Source organism: Apis florea, unplaced genomic scaffold (genome assembly GCF_048593485.1).
Source record: "Apis florea isolate Af1SG1 unplaced genomic scaffold, ASM4859348v1 contig_3170_pilon, whole genome shotgun sequence".
Lineage (NCBI taxonomy): Eukaryota > Metazoa > Arthropoda > Insecta > Hymenoptera > Apidae > Apis > Apis florea.
Genome location: NW_028256714.1, coordinates 306290 through 323130, shown reverse-complemented (window position 1 = coordinate 323130; position 16841 = coordinate 306290). Strand labels below are relative to the sequence as shown.

The following is a 16841-nucleotide window of genomic DNA, read 5'->3' as shown; positions in this document are numbered from 1 at the left end:
CGCTACATAAATAGATGAGCTGTCGGAGCGGCGGGATTACGTATGACGGGACACGAGGACGGTGGAGGCGAGATGATATCTGGTTCGGGTAGGTACAGTGATAAATCTGTGGGCCTCTGTCAGGTGGAGGAGCGGGCACAAGGCTCGGGCGATCAGCTTCCTACCGCGCGCGCCTCCTTTGTCTCGTCGCGTCTCGGGATAGGTGGAATCGATCAAACCCCTTTACGAATTTCGCCACCGTGGAACGCGGCCTGATCATGGATAAGATAAGATATCGATAAGGGCGCGTTCGTCGCGTTGTGGAATTCGAAACGGAATCCACTTCGTGTATTTCCACCAACCGCAAAGTGGACGCATGTCGTACGTTGGATCTGGTTTCGAAATTTTCCCACCTCGTCGGGTACTTCGAACGACGATTACTTCGCGGACGAATATTCCCAGAAATCGTTTCTCGATTCGAAAGGATCGATCGGCTGGGATATAAGATGTTGCTCGGCCGCAACATCGAAACCGTGATAATCCCGTGAAAAGAGAAGAGACCGGCCTCGATCGGTCTGAAATGCAACATTTTAATCCGTAAACACGTCGTTGGACGGACTCTCGCTCCGCATTTCGAATAATCTTTCGTTCCAGCTCACGATCGCATTAGTCGCGCTCGCTTTCACATCACTCGCGGGAAATTAACACTCGCTCCAATTTTTTTCTCGTCTCTTAAATATAACGGCACACGATGATTCGATCGAATCGAGTATCCGCGCGAAAACTCGAAAGTTCTCAAATACCGACACGTTTCGACCGTGCGTTCGATTCGACAAAGAGAATCGCGGCCCTCGCGCGCGCGTGTGTGCGTGCGTGCGCGCGGCCGATCATGGCAAAGCAAACACACGTATCGTCCGCCGAGCTACGGCAGGAAGAAAGGAAGAAGGTCGGCGGTGGTGCTCGTAGCTGCTCTGCCAAGGTATAAAGGTTAATGAGCGCACAGGCGCAACCTATTATTTCGGTCGGTTGGGTTCCTGCTCTCCCTCCCCTTTATACTTTTCCGCTAGTCATCCCCTCTCTTCGTCCTTCGGCCACGTTCTTCGCTGCCTCCGTCTCGTTCTCGCGAACGCCGAAACGCCGAAGGCAGCGGCGCGCCGCGCCGAAAGAAAGGGAGGAGGAGGAGGGACGAAGGAGGGGGAAGTGGCAGACCTTGAGCTGCCACGAAGCTCTGGACGTCTTCATCCTGCCTCGAGCTGTGCCTCGAGAGAGAAGGATACGCCGCCTCTCCCCGCCCGCTCCGCCCGACCTTCGGATTTCACGAAATCCTTTAAATTCGTACGCACCGTGTACGAAACCGTGTGTGGATGGACGTGGTCAAAGGATGCCGCGATCAACCAGGATTTAACCTACCACCACCACCACCACCACCATCATCACCGGCAAGCGGAATCGCGTGATTCCACCGCGTGCTTCCTCCTCCTCCTCCTCTCCTACGCGTATCTCATCTTCCCGCTACTTTCTAACGTTTCTAACAGTTATACGCGAAAATTCTCTCTCTCTCTCTCTCTCTCCTTCCTCGAGTTTAACCTCGAGATCACGCGATACAAATATCTCTCTCTCGAATCCGCAATCACCGATGCTATTGTGGCTCGCATCGAGCACTCTCCACGTCAAATTCCTGCGCAACACGCACTCCCCCCGACATGTCGACAACCCATCTCCCTTTCTTCCTGCTCGCTCCACGGACGACGGCGACGGTCCACCACGGATCCTCTTCTCTTCTCTTGTGTCCGTGGATGGAGAGGCGTGTACCCTCGCGTCAGCCGGGGAAAACGTATCTATTCGAGGTGGACGGGGAACAGACGCGGGAGAGACGAGTTATCTGCACGCGAGCGATGCCATTGTGCTTCCCCCTCGGCGATCGTCCGCACGCATCCGCGTTCACAAAGGGGATAGGTCGACCGTTCGTCGTCGCCTTTCGCACGCGTTCGAGACGTCGTTCTTGGAGATCTTGGAAAAATCTTTCGACGCGGGCAAAGTTGACCGACAAAAAACAAGGGAAAAACGCACACACCCCGTTGATTCATTTCTTCGCGACCATGGAATCCGTTCCTTTTGTGAGCGCCTCGTGTTGGAGAGGGGAGGCAGGCAAGGGTGCCTCAAAGGGAGGGTGAGATTTAATGCATCCCTCTTCCCCGTACGCCTCGTATAGCCTAGCTCGGCGACTAGGCTTTTGTGGCAAACCGTTAAATTGGCATAGCTCTGCGCATCTGTCGCTAATACGTCGAGCCGATCGTAAAAAATACAGTCCGCGTTTCGATGGAAAGAAAAGTAGAAGCTCTCTCTCTCTCTCTCTCTCTCTCTCTCTCTCACCGATCTTTCGAAATTTCGACGTTTAATCCGTGAGAAAAGGGCATAATCCGCATACGTAGAGAAGATATTGGGATTTGGGAAGGACAACAAGAGGGAATTTATGGAACGCTTAGGAACGCTAAATCGCACGAGGTTTTATCGCCGAGGCGTGGAAGGCGTTACTTTCCCGAAATTTCGACCGCTCGTTACGCGATCGAGATCAGTCGGACGAGTGATTATACCGTCTTCGATCAACGAGATAAATACAAATGTGGCGATCGTCCGTAATTAGCTCCGAAATCGGGTGCGATCCATCATAAACAGAGAGATTATTCTCGAGTTTCTTTCTTGTTGCCTTTATTATTATCGATCGTCATTCGAATCCGAGTTAACACTCGAAATGGAACCAAGGGAGAAGATAATTATTTTTTGCAAATACATTTGACAAAACTCTAGATACATCGTTTGATTGAAACTCTACTCGTAACGTACGCATCGATACTCGAAAAAAAAGAAGAAACGATTCGTTCGCTGGCGTAGAAAGTCCACAAGGCGTAGAAAATTGCCGGCGCGATTCTTACGATTTAATTGACCGATCGCGGACGAGGTCAACGCCGCTTCGGAAGCCGGGTCACCGCCGGCATTGCCCGTCACCGCTCTTCATTACGATTGAGACTTTACCAGCTCGATCGATCTCCGTCCGATCCCACCGCGATCGCGTCCTTATCTCGATCTCGTTTCGACCACTCTCTATTACTCGCCGCGGAGTATAATGAGAGGATGCTGACGCGTAAAGCTGAAATTATCGCGCCAATTACATTCGTTCCAACCGCGCTCGTATTCGTTCGTTTCCTTCGTTCGTCACGATTAAAATACCAGTGTATCGCAACTTCGATCGGAACGTCGAATTCAAAGACGAGGAGATTCACGCGGGTAATTACATTTTATCGATTTCGAGCTCGAGGCAACGGATCACACGTTCGATTCGCCGAGAGGATACTGACGAGCCGATATACGTGAAATTATCCCTCCGATTACGTTCGTTCCGTACTCCTTCGTTTTTCCTTCGTTCGTCACGATTTAAATACGATAAATAATGTAACTGGAACTGTTGATTTTCCAATAATCTTTCTTTGTCAATTCGAAATTCACGCGAGTAATTATATTTTATCGTTGGATTCGATTTAGCTCGAGATCACCTCGAGCGATATACGTGAAATTATTCCAATCATATTCCCGTTTCCTTCGCTCATGATTAGCATACCGGTATAGCATATCGTAATTTCATCCTAACGTTGACTCGAATCGAATCTTTTGTCAGAGACGAAGAAATTCACGCGAATTAATTAGGTTCATCGAGAGGATGCTGACGCGTATAATAAACGCGAAATTATCCTCCAACAATTCCAACCGTATTCGCGTTTTCTTCGTTCGATTAAAATAAACGATGAATAACGTATCGCAACTGGTGGACGGATATTGACAGATCGAATCTTTCACGAATTCGGAGAAATTCATCGAGCTCGGTATCGAGGTAACGGAGAAATTACGACCGATCATCGATCGCCTCCTCATTAGGCCTAGTAATTACAATCTTGTCGCGGCCATCAATCCGGCTCGGTTACGTAACGAGCGTTGCACAACAGATCGTGACGATATTTCACCGTTTTAATCAGCCTTCGTGCCCGCGTATCGCCTCGAGATGATCGGATACCGTCCATCCGATTACGAAATCCTCTCTTCTCTATAATCCTGCTCGGATCCGTCGTTATTTTCCACGCAAAAATCAACAGCGTTAATTTTGCTTCGCATCCTTTGAATGACCGCATCTCCCACATTTCGAAGAAAGGGGAGAATAACGATTCTCGTTAGCGGACGGAAACACGTGCGTAAATTGCGATCTCTATGCGGTTCATTAAGGGAAACCGTTCTCGCGTCATTAACGGTTCCTCTTCCTCGATACACTCGAACGGAATTACGCGCGCTGCAAAGATCGCAATCGTTCCCCCTCTCGCTACCTGTCCGCCGCTAATCCCAGCCACTGTAAACATTTTTCCGCTTACCCATGCTTTATTAGAATATCCCGAATAGGGAAGGGACTTGATGGAGCGCGTTCATTAACCTCCACCGGGATTGCTTCCATTATTTCTTCGCTCCGAGATATTTTATATTGTATTTCTATTCGATCCTCAATTTAACACTGATCTGTAATTTACAAAGTTCCTTCTATATATACATATATATCCATGAAACCACCAATCGCTGAGAAATCCAGCGTTACGTACGATTTAACTTAAGTTTAAGAAACAGGTCGAAAAATCAAACGCGTACGAATAAAGATGATAGATTTTTAAACAAGTATCGATCGAGAAAGCTAAACTAAACTCGATTCTCTCTCTCTCTCTCTCTCTGCCGGTCGATCCAGTTCCCCGTTTCGCGGACTAGCCCCTTTCCACGGTGACGTCCGAGGTCGTCTGCGATCGCCTCGCGACCCAAGATCGAATGTGCGATCGAGTGTGTAAGTGCGAGAGCAGGCCACCAGCAGAGCTTGGACCACCTCGACCGCCCCGGTGCAGCCGGCCTATACTCTCCCTCCTCGTCCACGCCGGGCAAACCGGCCGTCGCTCTTCCTTCATCCAACTCGACCGTTCCTCCTCCAACAAGAGAGAAAGAGAGAGAGAGAGGAGGGACGATGAAAAAGAGAAGCTCTGGGGGCCTTCCTCTCGACCGCCGCGGTAAGAATGCGTGGGCCGGACATAATGATTCGGAACTTTGTCGGCCTCTCTCGAGCAACTAGATTAACTGGTAACCGATGTATAAATATTCATGGGCCGTGAAATCCCTCCAACTATATCTTCCTTCCACTTCCGAATCCGGATCGGATTTTCCCCGTTTCCTCTTTTACATATTCTTTTATTAGAGAGAAGATATTACAGAAATTAACACTACGTTTTCGAAATTTCCTTTAGAATTTCTTGTATACAAAGTTACTGTACAGGATTTTTACAATAGCACAAAATTCGATGCAGATATAACCGATCACACCGATTATTGCAACACCAGAAAAATATTTTGTTCAATATCCAATTAATATAGCTAAGAAGCTCTTTCTATATTAAGATACGTACAAATGTTTTTTTTGTCATTTGACCGCTCATGCTAGGAATAGGTAGGTACACGAAATGTCGGTAGGATTAGCGTTAAACTCGTCGGCGAGAATTACCTGTCCGATAGGATAGCTGGATAGGAGGAGAAGTTGGTTAAGAATAGATCGAACACCGTTTTGCAATTGTGATATCGAGTTTATAATATCGGTCGTTTCCTTTATTAACGGCGATATACAATTTTCATCCCGATGAGAAAAGGATGAGAAAAATCGTCTGGCTCGTCCGAGTCGAGTCCGTGAACTCGAGGGTTTGCGTGCCGTGGTGTTTTTCTATAACACGGGGCCGCCGGGGGTATCGTTAATCGAGAATATCACCGTCCATTGTTCCACGTTTCCTCGCTCGAGAATGCCTCGATGCGTGGGCGTCGATGCGACCACCCTCCCCCTCCATCTAATCCTCGACTCAACAACCTGGGCGGGTGAAACGGAAAGAATTGAGGCGGCGGGATGAGCATCGATCCGAAGAGGAACTCGAGTTTTGCCAGGGCGGGGGGGAAGGTTGGCATTAGCCTAATCGTTCCAAATAAATTGGCTGATTTGCATGGAAATTAGGAATCCCCTTATCTGGATCTATCGCGCGAGCCATCGACGTGTCTCCAAGAGAGAGAGAGAGAGATGCATTACGTTTAAACGCGGTTCGTTCGTTGCTTCGCGGAAGTTTGCCGCACCCCTTCGAACGGAGGAATAGTTAGCCTCGATTTAGATTCCCTTCTCTCGTTTGTTATTAATTCATCCAGCCTCGTTTCTCCTTCTTGGTTGGATTGGAAAGAAACGATAACAACGCGAAACCAAACGCAACGATAGAATAAAAAGAACGTACTCGAGTGAGTTTACGGAGAGGAGAGTGCAGATTTTTGGTGAAGCAAAGCGTAATATCCGGATTAAATCGAGCGAAATTCGGAAGGAGAAAGAGATTTAATAATAAAATCGTAGCGGCGAGAAACGAGAGAACCGGATCGAGCAGGAGCGTTAACTCGATCGGTTACACCGTGTTCGAAACCGTTTAATTATAATCGTATAATCCCTTCTCTCCTTGTCGCACCGCGGGAGAGAGAGAGGGCAACGATTAGCCCGCGAGCTACACCCAATTAACATAATATTATCCAGAACGCGTTCGTAATGGAATATTTATCGTTCGAGCCTCCCTTACGAAGAACCAACCGCGGAGAGATCGTGCGAACCGATCTCGCCTCGCCGCCTCGAGCAACCTCTCTCCCTCTCTCACCCATTATCGCCCATTTCTCTCTCTCTCTCTCTCTCTCTCATGAGGTGGCGGAAACACAAGGGGCATCGCGTTTTGGCCGCCGTTGCGAACGACGAAGCTCTTCGATCGCTGCTAACCGGCCGCCTGGAAACGATAATTTCGCGAGAAAAGAGGGCGGCAACCTTTCGTGGCGGCCATTACCCACGCCGAAACTGTGCCCGACGACGAACAAGTTCCTTCTCTTCGTTTCTCCAAATTCAAGATTTGCTATTGCGTGAATCGGGTGGGTCGATCGTCGTCTTTCGAATTAAAATTTAAATCTTTCCTACGATTTTTTTTTTTCCCCACGTTCTGCAGAGTTCTCCCCAAGCGGAGAGAAGGAAACTTTCCTTCTTCTTCTAGGACTAACGAGGACTAGAAAACAGGGGAAGGAATTCGAACTCGGTCAAAAGTTACGATCGTAGAAGAAAAGGGGAAGCAACCTATATTTGCACGCGTAATAGAGGCAAGGTGTTTCGAAATGCTCGTTCGATTCCTTTAATCCAACGGATAGAGAGGCTGTATCGTATCGAACTCGGTGTGTTTTGTCGTGTTTCCGTTTCCCTCGAGCGTCGGCTGATAACGCTAATTAGGGCCCGCGCTCGCCAATACGATCCCTTTTCACCCAGCCTTTTTAAAGCGGTCCACTCGGCCGTCCATTCCTTTTACGGCGGCTTTTAAGCCCCGTTTCCCTCCCTCCCACAGAGGCGGGGAAGAGGAGCTTGTCGTTACCACGCTTCGAGCGTGTTTCAGGCGCGGGAATATTGCTCGGCCGGGATTCGGCGCTCGTCCGGCGCGGGGTGTCGTGTTCACGGTGATTATTTCATTTCCAACCAACAGTTTGTTTATTACGGGGAATAAAACTACTGGTTCTGGCTGGAATAGCGTGAAAAAGATGCGACGAGACGGTATTTACTATTTCTTTCCTCTCCACCTTCCTCTCCAATAACACACACCGTTTTTCGTGCGACAGTTTTCGGTTTCGACGATGTGTTTAAAAGAATACGAAATCGTGATGTTTACAGGGGAGGGACAGCTGCTCTCGATATTTCAACCGATGTTCACAACCGGCCTCCTCGTCCACATGTCGGGAGATTCTCCCGGGGCCTAAAGGAGAGGGAGGGAAAAAAAAAAAAAAAGGAAAAGGGTTCGAGTTTGTACAAACAAGCGTGACGATAGAATCGTGTCGCGCGCGCGATTTTTATTACTTCTTCTCTCGAAAAGATGAAAGCGATACAAACACTTTTCACTTTTCCATTTATTTTCAACGAAAACCAACGAGCATCGAGATGTACATTTTTTCCCTGCCTACGGATCCCGATTACGAGCTCCCCGAATGTTTGTTCGCGCGTATGCGAAGGGGAGGGGAGCAGAAATATATAGGCGGCGCGCAAGGCTAAATACAGGTTCGAAAAGGAGAAACGAATTACCTACGAATCGGCTCCGCCATCCATCCCCCTTTTTATTCCGTGGACCGAGCCAAGAGTAGCGGCCCCTTTCATCCTCCTCTTCCACCTCGCTTGGGAAAACGACCACGGGTCCTTTCGCCCAAAGCGATCGCCTCTTATTCTCCTTATTCCCCCTATCCTTCCTTCCTCCCTCTCTCTCTCTCTCTCTTCAACGTCTCCATTAAAAGCGTCTTCGTAGGACCCGCGATCTCCTCCCAATTTGCCTACCGATTCCGCGCGAGAAACGATTCCTCGAACAATCGTTCGATTCCGTTTAAATTTTAATTCGAGAGTTCGAAAATGGCCAATCGATAGTCCAAGCCTTTGGATAAAATAATCGGTCAAAGGAGCAATTGTTGTTTTTAAATTTCGTCGCGTGTTCCTCCTCGCGTTTCGTGAGCCCGCTTTTGTCGAATCCTTCCCCCCTCTCTTTTTCTCTGCGGTTCCCTCGAACGAGGAGCCCACCTATTCATCTCTCTCTCGTTAACCGACCGGACATCTTCATCGATGCCTCTCCTCCTCCTCCTCCTCGACGTCTCAATAATCGCGAATTACGCCGACCGGCCTTCGTCCACCCGTCATTTAAGGGATATCGCGTGATTCCAAGGATCGCGCTCTTTTTCCTTTTCTTCCTTTCTCTCTCTCTTTCTACCTCGATGCGCGCAAAAACGCCCTTCGCGAATCCCTTTTCGACGTGTAATTATTCGAAATACCGCCCAATCGAGTATACCGCTTGCGAGGATAAGCGGGAAGGAGAGGGCCATCCGAGTATTCAGCCAAGAATAATCGTAATTAAATGCAATTAGAATTTTAAAAAGAGAAGTAAAACGACTCGACGAGGCGTGGAATCATCGTACGTTCGGGCGGTTAATTCAAAGGTTATTTTTCGAAACGAAATAGGCAGGGATCCCCCTTTCGTCGGCGCAAAATATCGATACTCGTAGAAAATTGGCGGGATCCACCCTGGCGCGTTCCAGCTGACGGGGCCGGTGCATCAGCTGGGCCGACTATTCCTCGCCGGGGATAAACGTGCGTGGAAATCGGTAATCGGTCGTGGAAACCTCCTGCTTTCTCCGCCGAATAATTCGCGCGATTCGTCTCGCAGCCGGTCGCTTAGCGCTCTATTCCTTCGAGGGAGGACGAGCACAGGAGGAAATGTCCCGCCGCGATAGGAAATCGACGGGTGGACGTATAATTTCGAGGAATCGTGTCATTTTGAACGCGCAATTCGATCTCGATCGTTGTTTAAACAGGTTTGGATCGATATTTATTTCGCGTTAATCGAGACGAAGCTCGTTTGATCGAAACAGAACCCGTTAATAGGCTTTGTTATCCTCGTTTCAACGCGATATCGTCCCTTGACTCCTTCTTTTCTTTCAAATTCTCACGAATTTTTCGCAGCAAAAACGGTGTTTATCGAAGAAAAAAAAAAATCGACGATGCTAAACTTCCAGAGAAAGATACGACAACTCGCTCGTGGATATCGATACGATAATCGTCTACGGTTAGCAGCGAAAAGGTTAACCCCGAGAGAAGAGCAATCTCCTGTTTTCCAGCTTTCGAGAGTGTTCGAATCCGATTCCGAGGATCGATTTTCTCTCGCCGCGATTAACTCGAACCCGGGGAGAAGAGCACTTAGGTCGAGAGTTATAAGTCGAGTCGAGTCGGGCCAAGGGCTGTTTTCGCGAGAGCGAAGCGGAAAGGAATGCCCTTCTCTCCGAGTGTTTACCGCGAGGAAAAGCGGTTAACACGCGGGATATTTATACGTCATCGCGGTCGTAAAACGTTTGGTCGAGTATCCACTCGTAGAGACGATCGCTCCTCCGGTGTTCCGAGGAATCGCCACGCTTCTAAATTAACACGTTGGAATCCCAAGGATCCAAGGTAAACGCTGTTCCGTCCAATTTCCAGTGGATAATTTGCCACGCTCGAGCGTGGTTAGGTGGAAGAGGAGAGAAGACCACCTGCCAGCGATTTGCAGGAAAGCATTCGTATACCAGTTCTCGAACAACTCAACTTTGTCGCCATACATTTACTATAATCACATTATATATACGTATATAATACAATTACATTGTTGAGGAATTCTCGTTTCAAATACGAGCGTAAAAAAGTGGCGTTTCGAATAGAAAAGATCGGCGTCTCGTTGGACGACGACGATCAACGGGAATATTACCTCGATCGAGAAGGATATCTCTGGATTCGTGCACACGATCGCAACAACGTGGGAAGTTGTTTGCGATGTTCGAGGAGTGCGCGCGTTCTCGAATGCACGCGAAACAATGCGTTTCCATTTCACGCGTTTCTGCATTCGCCGTGCTGGAATTTCCGCGATGCTTCGATCGATACGCGCATACGTATATATATATATACACTCGAGGCGGCAACGGCAGATGATGCATATCAAACGGAGCGAGACTCGTTCGCCGACCGGTAACAATGCGTTAATGTCTCGACGCCGATCTGATTACGGGGGATTTACGTTGGTGATCGTCATTTCGCGAAGAGCTCGTGTCGCGACCGAGAGAGAAACTGATTTTTATCGTTCTCGTCGGTTTACACAAATCTTTTCCTTCTCACTCGTCCGTTACATTTCCATCGAATCGATTATCACTGCTAGTTCTCGTAAAATTGTGTAATCTCGCGTACACTTTGTCAGAGGCTCGACACGATCGAGTATATAACGAGCCATTATCATCTCTGAGGTTATTCTCCTCCGAGTCGAGATGGATGGCTCGATCTTCGAATTTCCCGTGTTTCAACCCGTGTGTAATTAAGGGAACGCTGTTAAGCGAAAGGGAACATTTTTGAAGGGAAGGAACCGAACAGAAACGGATCGTCCGTCACGAAATTGTACGCGTGCTCGATTCTACGTGGCGCGAATATCGTGGCGACGATCAACGATTATAATTATCCCAACACCGCGTCCCAAAGCGAGACCTGACGACGAGCACGACGACGGTTGCAACCAATTTGCGTACTCGTATAAATGCAGGTAGCGGCGAGTAAACGTTTCCTAGGCCGGCGCGTCCAGTATTCCGGCAGCATGCATTATGCATGAGCCGCCGCGGTGTGTTTCTTCCTCGTATCCTTTTCCTCTTCCACCGGATCTCGCGCTTCCACAGGCCATGCGCCAACACCGGATCCGCTAATTAAGAAGCCGCCTCGATTTATCTACGGACGATTAAATCCTGCGAACGTGATCGTCGTCCCTACCTCCGCCGTCCAATTGTCCTCGCGTGGTGTACGAATACCGTAGCCAATGCCATTTCGTCTCGCCTCGTTTCGTCCCGCCGCGGAAATCGAAAGAGCTAGGCTGAACAAGGGAGTGGAAATTTCTTTCCTCCAAATCGAAACGAGTGGAGAGATTAGTCGTCGCGGTTGTTGGAACGAAAATAGACGAAAAGAACGATAAGTTTTAATGAACGGTCTCGTTAGCTCGTCGAATCGAAAAAGAAAGAAGGAAAAGGAAGCGAAATTTCGTTCGCGTCACGAATTAAATTATTAAAAAAAGAAGGGAAAAAGAGGAAGGCAATTAAAGCAGCGACGAGGGAGAGACGTTCGAAACGTCTCAACCCCCATTTGACGATGATAAAGTGCTGATAATAACGCGACTAAGTAATCGAGCCGATTCCCCATGGTTCCAAGCGCGACTCTGTCCCCGCCGCGACCAAGATAAATTTCTCCGCGCGGCTAATGACGTTTCTTGCCCGCGAATTCATCTTCTCGGGGCCGCCGTTCTTCGGTAAGCCGATGATCCACCAAACGCGCTCCATCGACCGATCCTTTCTTTGTTACCCCCTCTTCATCTCGTGAATACGTGCCGTTGTATCCTCGATTATCGCGATTAGAATTGTCTTATCCACGGTCGAAAATGTGCCCAAGGTAAATTTAATAAGCGAATGTACAACACGCAACGTAATTCTCAATGAAGAATCGTTCGTATAAGAATCTACATATAAGGTTGAGAATAAAGTTAATTCGTTCAAAACGTTCGAATAAATAATCCAAGTAATTTTACTCGAGGAAGGAGAAATTATTCGAATAAACGTTATTCCAAAACTGGAAATTTTCAACGGATCGAAGAAAGTATTTCCAAGTATCTCCGATTCTAAGAATCGGTAGGAACAACGGACCGCGATAATTAGCGAGATACTCCTACACCACTTCCCTATATATATATATACATACATACATACATCGTAACGCAACAACAAACGAAACAGCGTATTAAAGTTACCACACTTTAGACACCAGAGTGAGCCGGCAAAAAGTTGAACGTACGAAGTTTCCACGAACCGTTCGAAGATTCGACGAGTCCTCGAAACGGGCTTTCACAAATTGTTGGAGGAAACGGAAAGCGAGCGGAGGCGGTTTCCTCCTCGCGCTAATTGGCGCTTATTTCCCATCCGTGCTGGGCGCATGCATATGCATACGCCAAGCCTCTCTCTCCGAGCAAATTCTTGGGCCGAGTTGTGCACGGATTCGCGCGATAACGTCGCGCGTGACCCCGTGCACCCTTGTAATACCCGCCTTCTGTCGACACACAACCCTCGGCTATTTGCATATCGCGAACGCACTTTGAACGACAAATTTCCCCGTACACGACGTTTGCGTTTCCGCTTTTTCACGCTCCAACGTCGAGTATCGAGGAGGGAGGACAACAACAACAAGCCTCGAATCGGCGCAGCTGGCCAAATTGGTGGGGGAATCGGACTCGATCGAGGGTGATACTACACATTTGGACGGAGCGTGGTAAAATTTACTAGGCGGCATATGGCGGCGTTCGCGTGATACTCTCGCATTTTTCTCTCCTTCGCTTTTAATCTCGCGCCGACCGATATCTGTAATTTCCGCCGCGGTTCATCAATTTCTCGCGAAACATACGTTTACTTATTATATTTCAAAGGGGGGCGCGAAAGGATGGATTAGCGGGTTTAAGCGAAAGTCGTTGTTCTTTCCCCCTGGAATCCCCTGGTCGGGGAGATCCGGTTTCCGCCGCGTGATCCAGAGAGAATGTCGGTAAACTAGTCCGCGGATAAATTATTTATGAACGCCGACTTTACTTTCGAAACGCAAACTATTTCATCCCGACGCGCGCCACTTTCCTTTTCCTTCCCTCGATCAGGTGACTCGAAATTCGAAATTACCAAATAACTCGTAATCGATCGTACAGGCAGCGAAGTCGTCACAGCTTCCGCTCTCGAATCTCGATCGTCTCGATTCACGGAAACGTTAGAATTATCGCGGGGACTCGTCGAGACAACTCTGTCCTTTTAAAACGTGCGCTTTTTCAAACGATAGCCCATCATCATCATCATCATCATCATCGTTTTCCCGCGAGAATATACGTATATATATATGTATGCATATATGTTGGCAAGATATAGGGGTTTCATCGAGGTTGAGATGTTAAAACCGAGATGGAGTTACGTAGCGAGGATTGTAAAAGGATAATTACATTGCCGGGAGTATAGGTTGTCAAATGAGCCGTCTCTTCCTTTTCGTCGTTCATTCCCAACTTTGAAAATATTTTCCGGGATATATGTATATTTATATATATATATATATATCTCTCTTTCTCTCCTTTCTAATTTTAAAGACGCGCGATACGTCATCGAAACGACGACGGAGTCGCAGTAAAACTTTTCATCGTTGTTCGCGCGTAGCACGGAGTGTAAAAAAAAAATTAAAATTACCGCGGTAATTCCACTACCGGATGGAACTGCCTCTGCCTCTGCGATGCCGTACACTATAATTACACGTTCCATCGTCTTAATAAAAGTAATTCGGCTTCTCTCTCTCTCTCGCTCGCTCGCTCTTTCACGAGGCAAAAGAAGGACGGGCGGGTGGACGGTTGGAAAAGCGGCGTCAGGACGAGGAAGAGGGGTGTGTCGCGCTACTTCCAGGTTAACAACCGGTGTTTATTAAACGGGGAAATTGCGGAGAGGAGTCTAGAAGACGCGATGAGGTGAAAAAGAAGAGAGAGAGAGAGAGAGAGAGAAGGGGAAGAAAAGAGAGAAAGGAAGGCGCGCGAGGAGTCGATGCCTTCTCTCTCTCCCTCCCTCTCTCCTCCCTCCTCCCCCCCCGTGGGCAGACGATTCGTTTCACTTCGATATCGTGATTTAATATCTGTAAAATAACGCGTCGTTCACGATGGCGAAGAAACGAGCAATGTCATTGGCGGAGTTTCGCTCGGTTCGAACCGGTCAACACGTTCGGCTGTAAATTCCATCGACTCTCGGACCGAGTCGTCGTCGTTTTCGCAATTTCATGCCGCGTTACAGAGTCGATTATGATCCACGGGCCGCGCGGTATTTTTCAACGCGGATATCTCGATACCTCGCGCCTTTCGAAAAATTGGGCCATTTTTACCTCGAGAAACGAATACGCACTCCCCCTCCCCGCCCGTGCAATTTTCTCACGCGTTTTGCGCCGTGGGACGAAGAGGAGTAGGAGGAGGAGGAAGAACCACTCGTGGAACACGCGCGCGTAACGAGAAAATTCGAAGCGCGGACGAGAAAGCGCCATTAACCGAACCTGCTCGATCGAGTCGTTCCTCCCTTGTAACGTGGGAGGCTCGGTACACGTCGCGCGCGATCCATCCGCGGATCATTGGACAGCCTGTTAACCATGTTTGCGCAACAACGTGATTTACGAAGATCGAGCCGCTAAACAACAATGAGCTCTTCTGAATCTTATCTGCACGCCCATTGTGCGTGCGTTTCATTGCGGTTGAATTCGTCGGACGGGGGAGGAGTTTGCAACGCGAGTCTTAATTATACCTTACGACCGAAAACGAGAAATGAAATATCGCGCGCGAGAGAAGATTTACGTTAAATTTATTACGCCTGTTGCGTCCTCCTTCCTAAACCGATTCTCTTTTATCCCTTCCAATTTTCTTTTTAATTCGCATCCACGATGCTCGTTCGATTTTCGAGACGAGACGAATGGAATGGAATTGGAAATTGTGCTCGTTTCCGCGATCCTTCTCCCAAGCAGTGCACAAATTAATCGTAGATGGCCCCGTAATGGTCGGGAGGCACGCGAACGAGAGCTGCTTCCTTGCCCCGGATTTCTTTCTCTCGACGACAACCGGTTCCACCACGGATGGATCGAGCGAGTTCCCTCGCGAGATAAATCGCGAGATGAACAAGGAGGAAGGAGGGGTCGCGAGTTTCGTCGGTGGTGAAATTTCATCGCGTAATGCGCGCGCCTATTAAACGAACCGGTTTTAATGAATTTGCTGCTCGTCCGCGGCGTACGCACGTGTTGCGACAGACTAATCGAGCGGGGCGTAACGCCGAGGGGACGCGACTCCGTCCGCGTTTTTTGCCTCCTCGCAAATTTGTCCGTCGCTGCCTCGATACGACCGCTCGTCCAATTTCGAAAGTTTGCGGATCGATCCACGACTTCGAAAGCCTTCGTCCACGCGGATAGTTTTTCCGAGATCGCGATTCTCTTTTTCCTCCGCCGAAAGGAAACGTTTCTATTCTCGTCGAATTCACAATCGAAATATCCTAGACTTTTCGTCTAAATTGGAACGCGTCGTCGATCGACGCCAACCGTGGGAAATTCTTTCGTATAAATATTCCGTATAATTCGTAATCTCGAGACTCTCTCTCTCTCTCCCCCCCCGTTTGTTTTTAATTACACGCGAGGACAAGCGTGTAAGTAATACGCTATTCGCCTGTTTGCTCATCGCCTACCCACGATTTCCATCCCGCGCAAATTACGAGGAATCGCTCGATCGCCGCGCGTTTACGACGTTTGGAGAAGAGAGGTCGCCAATCGCTCGTAATCACTGCCCTCCCTCTTCCCCACGAAAATAAAGATCGGTGTTGTGTACTCACTATGTCCTCCATGCTGCGATTATTCGCCGCGTGCATTAATCCGGGATTCCCACGGGCGTGGCGCGAACCCGATGGTTCACCTGCTTCGCTTTTCCTCCCTCTTTTGCCTCGCTCGATCACTCGCCCCTTCTTCTCCTCCTCTCCTCGCCTGGCATGGAGCGGTCAACAGCGACGTGTCGTCGCCGCCGGTCGAAATTTCTCGTTCCTCTGCCTCGCCTCTGACGCGCCCTTTATCACGGGCATAACACTCGACTAACTTTCACGAAACCTTGTTGTTGTTTCACCACTCGCCGCATGTATATATCCGTGTGTTACAACGGGAAACGAGATCTCCGTGTTCACCGATAAACGATCACACACACTGTATACACACACATATATATATATAGGTAGGAAGCGTGTAACTTTGGCGGACTTCGACGGACCTGTTTCTCTCGTAATCCGAGATCCGGAGAGGCTCGAGAGTCTATTTATGCGGAGGGAAGGGAAGAGGAGAAGAGAAGGGAAGGGGAGGGAAGGGAAGAAAAGGGAAAAGAAAGGAAAAAAGAAGATGGTGGCGTAAGAAAGAAACAGGCGGGGATCTCACCGTAAGATCGCGGCGAGGATGGTCGTCACCGATACACGGTGACGACAACGACGGTCAGGGTGGTCCACCACGCGCGACATCCTTCGTACCGCTCGTCCAAGTCTCCGCCACCACCGACGGGTATATATCCTTCTCTATACTCTACGGTTCGCGCGCGGTCTTCGCCGAGACCGATCCACGCGAGTCACGGTTAAATAACAATCGAATCGAATTT

At 48.8% G+C, this 16841-nt stretch overlaps 2 protein-coding genes across 5 annotated transcripts in view; one reads left to right on the top strand and one right to left on the bottom strand.

Annotated features, from left to right (window-relative positions):
* Positions 1-16841, top strand: part of LOC100868571 (L-lactate dehydrogenase A-like 6A) — a 78185-nt gene that overhangs the window by 10395 nt on the left and 50949 nt on the right. The gene's annotated exons all lie outside the window — the stretch shown is intronic.
* The window catches only part of LOC100868453 (uncharacterized), a 56057-nt gene that overhangs the window by 36148 nt on the left and 3068 nt on the right, over positions 1-16841 (bottom strand). Inside the window, exon 1 of one of the 2 annotated variants that reach the window (XM_012485372.3) lies at positions 16042-16224. The exons of the other annotated variant lie outside the window; for it this stretch is intronic. Coding sequence (XP_012340826.1) covers positions 16042-16077 — 36 coding nt within the window. The 5' untranslated portion in view covers positions 16078-16224. Of the gene's footprint in view, positions 1-16041; positions 16225-16841 lie in introns of those variants that run through there. 2 annotated transcript variants of the gene reach the window in all.